The 9,213-nt window shown below is 35.8% G+C and overlaps 1 protein-coding gene across 4 annotated transcripts; it reads left to right on the forward strand.

The window, feature by feature from the left end:
* The first annotated feature begins 278 nt into the window (after window positions 1–278).
* On the forward strand, window positions 279–6,256 carry LOC107782171 (uncharacterized). Of its 4 annotated transcripts, none has more exons than XR_001647164.2 (11): window positions 279–1,275; window positions 1,429–1,483; window positions 1,862–1,961; window positions 2,068–2,314; window positions 3,013–3,066; window positions 3,162–3,301; window positions 3,522–4,089; window positions 4,236–4,347; window positions 4,472–4,521; window positions 5,001–5,212; window positions 5,599–6,256. XR_001647164.2 is itself a non-coding variant. In XM_016603014.2 (11 exons), the coding sequence occupies exons 1-11, from the start codon at window positions 547–549 to the stop codon at window positions 5,845–5,847; spliced, it is 2,445 nt and encodes an 814-aa protein (XP_016458500.1). In that variant the 5' UTR covers window positions 279–546; the 3' UTR covers window positions 5,848–6,256. The 4 variants fall into 4 exon arrangements, 2 of the variants coding, with proteins under 2 accessions (XP_016458500.1, XP_016458501.1); XR_012694881.1 differs by having other exon boundaries at window positions 2,071–2,314; XM_016603014.2 differs by having other exon boundaries at window positions 5,001–5,141.
* The last annotated feature ends 2,957 nt before the right edge of the window (window positions 6,257–9,213 follow it).

The raw sequence follows: 9,213 nt of genomic DNA on the forward strand, positions 1-9,213 counted from the left end.
TGGTAAAGCTTTCTATGTAAATGGGTGGAATTCTGAATGGTTAATGGACCATACTGCTAATTATAGTACTAGACCAAGAATTAGAACTATACTTGAAGCAGCTGGTGCAAAGATGGGATGGTTTGGGGGATATTCAGGTTAGGGGCTGAATGGGGAGTCTCCTGAATGGGTGGGCTAGAGGGTAAAATAGTGCCACGTGGCCTTAAGAATGGGTTTGTTAGATATAGGGATAAAAATATTAAAATGGATAACAACAAAGGTATAAACTAATTTGCGACAGTAAAAGGGCACATCTAGCACTTTTTCATTTATAACAAAACAAAAGCGGGCCGAACCATAAATTCAGAGTACCAAATAATTTGGCGGGTTATCTTTCCTCAAAATTCAAATCATTTGGCGCTATAACCTAATCTCCATTTCAATCTTACCGCTCCCTTCAGTTCCATTTCTCTTTCACAAATAAGATCCACTTCTCTATTATTCCTCCACACAGCCACTATCCCCTATTCTCCTATTTCTCAACCCCATATTGATTCAAAATAATTCATGGAAAGTGACGACGATTATCAGTCCTCCCCGTTGCCGGAGGAGGCTTCGCCGGAGATCCGACGTCCTAGATTCAAGCGTTTGAAGAAAGCTCTAGAAGCTTCCAAAAATCGACATGCTCCCCCAACTATGCCAATAGACGAAGTGTTTGGCTTTCCTAAGGTTGATTTTGCCAAATTGGAAGCTCTAGAAGCTTCCAAAACCCTAGAAGAAGATTCTGCTGATTCAACTGAACTTGTATCATCATCACAGGGCAGCGAGGATGAGACAAGATCTGAGTTTGGCTTTAACGAAAAGGGTGGAGAGAGTAGGGAAGAATTGGAAGCCTTAGAAGCTTCTAGAACCCAGGAAGATTCTGCTGATTCAACTGAACTCGTGTCACCACACAATAGCGAGGATGAAAAGGGCTGTGAGGATGTTCTCGTTTCTAGCGAGCAGAGCAAAGAGGTTAAAAGATTTCTAGATTTTGGTGAGGATGATGATCAGTCTCGTGGGAAAGAACATGAAACGAGTAGGGAAGTTGGGGAAGATTTGGAATCTGGTGACGTGGTAAAGGAGATGGAGGATTTGGATATGGAGAAATTGGGAACACAACAAGATGTTGAAGGAGATGGGGATCTGAAGGAAGATGACAAAACGAAAAAGAAGAAGAAGAAGAGAACTAAAGGTGACATTGGTAGTGAAGTGAAGTCGAAAGAATTGGCTTTGAACAAAAGAAGAGAAGCAAAGGTTTGTTGAGCAGATTTAGTAGCTGATCCCAACTAGTCTACTTTGAGGCATAGTTATTGTGGTTTATTATAAGTATATACTTTTTAATTTCTGTTGATGCTTGTATGTGCATATGAAGATTGACGATACTGGATTTACTTGTTTCACATACAGGAGAGAAAAATATTTCTTCAGCAGCTTCATGTTGATACTCAGCGACTATTGCGAGGTTTGTACTTAATGTTTTTAGTACTTCATGTGTCAATTGATGTGACATTATTTGATTTGATACTAAGTTTTAATTTGACTTATATATTATGTTAGTGATAGTTGAAGAAAATATTAAAGTATGATTGAAATGTTAGTTTGATAGGGAAAAATTATATCTAAGTTTAACATTTGGAAAGTTTAATGAATTTGGATTCTTGAAACTTGCTAAAGTTTCTTTAGAATAGAATCATGTCAAACGTTTGAAACTTCCTAAAAGGAAGAGTCATACAAAATTGAGATAGAAGAGTAGTTCTTCTTTCTTATGGAAAATGTGTACTTGGACTAAAGCTGCCAGACTTAATGGAAACTCACATGTTTTTTTTCCTAACACCATCAGAAAGTAAGGATGCAACATTTAAGCCTGTACCTGTTGTACATAAGCCTATATCCTCTGTTTTGGAGAAGATTCGGAAAAGGAAGCTCGAGGTCTTGAAAAAGTAAGCAGCAGCTGAAATTTAAGCAATATCTGTCTTGCTACCTGGATCTATACGGATTGTGATTGCTCACCCTTTTATCTATACATTTCTGTTGTTATTTCACTAGCAGGACCGGGATGCTAAACGGCAACAGTTCCATTCACAAGATTAGTGCTTCAAGTGAGGTTATGATGGAATTAGGTGCAAAGAGCGCATATTCTGAAGAGCACAGAGTAGACAAACTGGACATAGAGTTGGAAGAGAAGGTGGATGTAAATGGCATAGAAACGGATAGGACTACAGATACCTCTAATATTGATGGAATTTCGGTATCTCCAATTACTAGAAGCAGCGAGATTGCTCCTGATCAAACGGCGAGTGGAATTGCATTAATTTTTATAGCATGTATTCTGTAGTCCAGTTAGTAGATTGCCATCTATAAGATTCATTTATTTGATACTAACTAGTGCTGGACAATTGAGTTCAGTTTTGTGTCTGGTCTGAGTGTCTGTTCCTTTTCACATATGAGTTGAAGGTAATTTCTGTAAAAGAATTTAATCTGAACTTTAATCTGTGAGTTAAGAACTGGTAGACCTTTACTTTTCAACCATTTGTATAAGCATGCTTCATTTGTTTAAATTTTGTGAGCTCTTTGTAACTTTTGTGAAAACATAACATTGAACTGGTTTCTTTCTTGATCCTTCTTTGGCTGAAGTAGGTGCTGGATATGTTAGTGGCAGCAACTCTTTTCTAAACATCATTCAGAGAAATTGACCAAGTTTAGCCCAGATTTGTTTTAGTATGTATACATGAGATCCATGCATTTTAAACTCTAATGCCAAATTTGTGGTATGAATTGACAAAGAGCTTGTACTCTTCAACCACATCCAGGTAACGGATTGTCAACATGCTATCTGGAGTCCACAATCTACTTGTATATATTGATGGTATTTGCAACTGTGATAGAGCCTAGGAACATTAGAGATTGGTATATGAAACTGAATAAATTATCTATTGCATCCTGATGACAGTCATCACCATGCTAAGTGCTGCTGCTATTATCTCACTGCAGGCTTTGGAAGAAAGGCCTAACTCTGTATTTAGAGCTCCAGTTGATGACACTCAGGTAGTTTCTCATCTTTTCACTTGGTAAAGGGAGCTATTATAAGTAACACCAGGTTTGTAAGAAAATCTAACGCTGGAGCTTTTTCAAAATTTTAGGATCTATTTGATGACTCTGAACGAACAGGCAGTAAGGAGGAGATGCTTGATGACCCGGCCTCTAGTCCTTTGGAAGAAGTAATGGCACCATCTCTCCTTGCTTTGAACTTGAAGTTCGATTCTGCCCCTCCAGATGAAAGGTAAGTGGTTCTGGAAAGTATCTATGCTTGCAAATCTAGACATGTTTTACTGCAATCTGGGCTTGATAAGCTCTGATTTGTTCTTTGGCGAAGGATCACATGTCCACAAACAGAAAAGTCTATTTGATTATTGTCATTGATTTGTGATGCTAAAACTAAGTCATCATCCTTATTACCATAAACTCCAGAAAATAAATATATAATTTTTTTCTTTTAACAGTTCCTCAGATGAGGAGGACAATGACAAGGAGAATATAAATCCATATACAAAAGAAGGTGGTGATGGCTGCAGTTCTCCAAAGGGAGACCCAGTTAAAGCATTTGTTGATGATGAAGCGGAGGAAGAAGATGACAGTGATAATGACCTATTACGGTTCGGTGATGAAGAAGACGAAGATATTGATGATTCTGCTGAACTCCACGATATTATTGCCACTGATTACAAAGAAAAGCCAGTTGATAAAGAAAAGCGGAATGAACTTCATCAAAAGTGGCTTGAGCAGCAGGATGCAGCTGGAACTGAGAATTTGCTGCAACGGTTAAAATGTGGTGTAGAACAAAAGGAGACAATGTTGGTCGATGATGAACTAGAAAGCGATGAGTGTGATGAAGACGTCAATAATATCACTGACATGGATGCAATTCCTAAAAGTTCTGCTCGACTAAATTCAAAAAGGGCAAAGCAAATAATAATGCAGATGTTTGTGGATAAAGATGACGTTTACTTATCTGATGAAGATGAGGAAACTGAAAAGAGGCTTGTAAAGCAGCGCATGCTATATAACTCTGTGAGTTTGCAATGTTGTTAGGTTTGACAACACTGACACAGCACATTAGCCTTCATGTTATATTCTATGGTTTAACAAACATTTTCTTTTCATGTTGAATTTTCTTTCATCTTTTTGAAAACTTACTCAGCTTTAAATATGAACAGGAGCCGACAACAGTAGTATCGCCTATTGAGGATGAAAGCTCCAGTGAGTTATTTGGACTTATAAAGAAGCTTAATACTGTACCTGACAATAAGAGAAAAGCAAAAGCATCCTGTAGGTGTTATTTCAACATTTAAATACTTGTTTATTATGCTTTGTTTGTAAAATGGTGAAGTACTTGTTTATGATGCTTTAATTGTCAGATTTATTACTTTTCATTGCTGTTGCTACTTTGCAGCGTTCTTTGATACAGTGCTAGGGAATCAAAAGAAGAAAAGCTCTCTGAAGGTAAATTTTGTCTTAAATTACTTTATGACTTGGAACATGAAACTGAGGTTGGGTGTAATTTATCCATGTATACAATGCTATCGAGAAACATTTATCTAGAACTTTTAGGATGACGTTTAATTGTAGTCTACTCTATTTTGAGATACTAGCTTATCCCCCTCCATTTATTGATTTGGGATTGAAGAAGTGATTAACCATGGACTTCACTCCTCAGTGTCGTTCTATACTTACCAGATATTAGCATGTCAGAGCTGTGTCTGGGGAATATATTTTCATTTATTTTGCATGTCCTATCAAAGGTACCATTGGGTACACTAAGGCCTTGTGTTTTTGGTTCCGTCAGTTATATTCAAATTCTATGGTCTAACTTTTTCATAGCTCTTCCTTTTTCTTTTTCCCCATTGCTTCTTCATCTATTTCCTTTATTAGACATTGTATGACTAATACTCTGTAAATATCTGCTGATTGTTTCTCTGTAGTCCTCTTTTCTTGGACGAGTTACAAATCATCTTCCATCGTCCCATAAACAAAGTTCAACCATAGTTCGTTCTTTCATCTTTGGACGGGATGACAGCAATAGCCGAAGCTCAATGTCAATGTCAGAGGATTCTTCAGATATGGTAACGTCTTCATGAAAGCTTCAAATTTGTGTCTGATGTTTTGCATCACCCACTTGGCAACTACGTTGAAGGTTTGGGATGTTGACTAAGTTGCTTTTTTTGGTTTCATGTTGGATGCTTGAATTTTTTGTATTTATTTTTATTTTCATCAAACCATTGGGGGGGGGGGGGGTCATGTTCTCTCCTAAAATGACCTTAATGGACTGGTAAAACTCAAATTTCTTCCTACTTAACCTGATCAATTCAATCTAGAAAAATAGGTATCACTATGAGAAAAGGTTACCATTAATGATAATGTGTATTCAAAAATTTATAACCTAATACTATAAGAAATCATGGCTTGTTATTCACTTGCTTTTATGTGAATCACTTAAATGTTGTTCGTATTCCATTTAATATAGAATTGATGTTGGCTTGTAGAGACATTCAATGATCATGCTCATGTTTTTCCTTTCAGATCGTGAAAGAAAACCTTCCAATCAGGAATAGTACAACAAAGTTTGGTAATTTCCAAGCCAAATCAAGCAGCCAAGGTAAAAATGCTGCTGCGGGAACATCAGCTGCTGCTCCCTCATTTGATATATTAAAGCGATCTTCAGCACCATCTAACGTTTGTTCTCGAGATGTTTTGCTTGACCTTCCTAAACCTCTCCTTGCTGATCTTAGAGTTTCAAAGAGGTCACTAAAGGCAGAAGGAAAAAGATAGTTCAGCAGATAGTGGATTTTATGTTTTCCTTCTCTTCTCTTTCTCCAGGAAGAATGAAATAGTGGATGGGATCTGAAACCACTGGGGAGGGAATGCAAGCAGAAGAAATAGTCTTTGGTTTTTTATTTGTGAATAATACCTATTTGAGATTTTCCTATCTTCTTTTCCTTTTTATTAGGATTGCTTATCTTATCTCTTTTCATGAAAAAGAGCAAGCCACTGAAATCAATTATTTATCCTCTTACAAGCCGTAACCACAGGCCACTTGATTTCCTGCCCCTTGTCAAATTGTAGTACTCTAGGGGTAGCTTGGTTTGTGGATAAGGATTATTTTATCTCGCACTTGGTTGAATTTTTAAATTTAGAATTAGTAATTTCGTGATTAATTTATATTACAATCGTGGTATTACTTTGTCTTTCATTGAGGATGTGATAATAATCTTGTGATTACTAATCTTGGGATAAAACACTACAATAACAAAAGATGCTCTTCTCCCAATTTATCTAATATATACTAAACATATGTTTTATATTATACCCCTGTATATCATATTTTTAGTTCAATGAATTAAGTATTTATCAATAAAAATATATCCACTAATAATTCTGTTACTATTTAATTAATGTATTATAATCTTGTCATCATAATTTTAGTGTAACTTGTTCCCCAATCAAGGCTAGTGGGATAAGGGATAATAATTTTGGGATTAAATGTGAGATTATTTTATCTGTTGTTTGGTTATATTTTTAAATTCGCAATTAGCAATTTTAAAATTAATTTACACCTTAATAATGTTATTATTTTATTTCACATTGAGCGTGGAATAATAATTTCGGGATTAAACACTACAATAACAAAGATGCCCTTGTCCAAGGCTCTTCCCCAAAGTCCTTTAAAAATTTAAGGTTAACATTGAAAATAAAAGTTTCATCTCAACTTATCTCGTGGACATCAAACACATGTTTTAATTTTTATATTATACCCATATATATATATATATATCCTATTTTTAGTCCAATGAATCAGATATTTACCAATACAAATATATTCACTAAATAATGTTATCACTATTTAATCCATGTATTATAATCGCATTAAAATTTTGGGATAACTTGTTCTCCAATCAAATGACCCTAAGATTTTTCTGCTCTCATGTTACGTTGCTAAATTTTGAGCTAATCTTATTGTTAAAACTCTATAGCTCCTATTCTCATTTACTCGATATTCTTTCACTCATATGTTTATTTGTCCAAAATTTATGATTATATTAGATCATATAAATTTTATTATTTTTAAATAAATGAGTTAATACACGTGAACCACAATTTTTTTTTGGAAGTTGTAAAATTTCTTATATCAAAAAGGAGAAAGAAAATCTGGACATATTAAGATAGGATTCATAATTAAGCCATATTAAGGCGTTCTGTTGTTGGTTTCACACGTACATGCAAGTATACATGGTCGTCAAGTAATAAATTGACTTGCAAGTTAGATGTTGAACCCATAAAGACTTAGGTTAACTATTAACTAAGCAAGTAAAATTGAATATCTGTCTAAGGTAATCACGAGTGATGATTTTTTTACTAAATTACTATTGCAAAAATTAAACAACTACTTAACTAATAAACTAACAAGAATGCAGGTGATTGTGATTGGACTTTAATCCTTTGGAGATGAAGATTCCAATATTGTGATCGATTTATCAATTGTATTGAGTTCGTAATCACACATGTTAATTAAAATTATCTACGATTGCTATTTTAGCGGATCGTTATATGAATAGCATATTCCCACAATACTATTCGCCTATCCACAATATATTAATTATATATTCTATGGTATTGAATCTTTCATGAATGAATTAATTGCGACATTCAACTGAGCTAGACTGCCGTGAAACCTTTTCCCGAGCCACAAGTTTAGAAAAAAATGTCTCTAATTCTATTCTAATTTAAATACGACCTTTTTAGCATAGATAGATAGTTCACGAGTTTAAGGACTATTTATATGTGTAGAAAAAGTCATAGGCGATTTTAACTAAGTCCAAGTAAAAAAAGAAAAAGTTGACTTCGAGGCACTATGGGTGCCCGCACTGAAGATAGCACTGAATTTGATTGCTATATAGGGTGCGGGATACTGGGGAGAGCATTTAATTTGATGCTACATTGGGTGCGGGACACCGGGTGTAAAGGCACGTAAATTTTCTCCAAGGGATTTAAGGTTTTGTGGTGCCAAGGTAGACTATTATATTCGGAGGTAATAGTGGTACAAACTTTTTGGGTTGAAGAAGACATTGAGGAGTTGGTGGAAATTTTTGGCAGAAGAAGGCAATTATGCGGTCAGATTCGCGACCGCAGATCCATTATGCGGTCCGCATATCTATCGCAGAGTTGAGCAGAAAAATAGTTGGATTTTTGAAGATCATTATGCGATAGCATTTCTATTTCGCGGACCGCACATTCGTCGCAGAGTTAGCATAAAGAATTTCGGAAAGTGATTTTGCGGTCCATTTCGCGACCGCATAACTGGTCTGTGGACCGCAGACCTGGCCGCAGACGGGTCCAGGCTAGTCCCGTTTTTAAAGTCAATTTTGCGGTCCCTTATGCGGACCGCGTATCTATTCTGCGGTCCACTCTGCGACCGCAAAGTTGAGTTTGGAGGGTCCATTTTTTTATTTTTGTAACCCGACCCAATTTTGATTAAAAGTCTTTGGGGCTCATTTTGAAGGAAAATATCTAATGTTTTAGAGAGAAGTGAGAGTATCTTAGAGAGATAAGGTAAAGACCTATCAATTCTACTCATCTACTCTTGCCCCAATTTTCAAGAATCAAGGAAACCATTCACTAAACTATCATCCATCTGGGTAAGTCCTTCTCCTAAGCTTTCATGCAAGAGATTATAGGTTTAAGTATGTTGTGGGGTTGGAGATAGGCCATGCATGTATCAATAAGAGGTAGTATGTGGGATTGTTAAATAATTTCGAGTAGTTTCTTGTTGAAATTGGTTGAGGGAGGAAGTGATTACCATTGTAGAGCTTTGTAGTCAATTTTGCATAATAGGTGTTTGACAAAATTCCTAAGAGAGTTACACCATGAGAATCCTTCTAATTATTATCCGATTTTCGCTATCTTCCTATAAATTGATATTGCTAGAAGTGTTGGAACGTCATAGTAACTTAAAAGGAAAGCTCAAGCAAGGTATTTGGGCTAAACTTCTCTCTTAAAATCGAATTTCACAATGTTCCCGTAAGTTCAAGTATGGTTGGCCCATGTTCCTAGTTTCTATATTCCGAGCTGTTCCTAATAGATTCGATTATCCCAAGTAGGCATTGTGTTGAAAGATGTATATACTCAAAACGTGTTCCA

Source organism: Nicotiana tabacum, chromosome 9 (assembly GCF_000715075.1).
Source record: "Nicotiana tabacum cultivar K326 chromosome 9, ASM71507v2, whole genome shotgun sequence".
NCBI classification, from domain to species: domain Eukaryota; kingdom Viridiplantae; phylum Streptophyta; class Magnoliopsida; order Solanales; family Solanaceae; genus Nicotiana; species Nicotiana tabacum.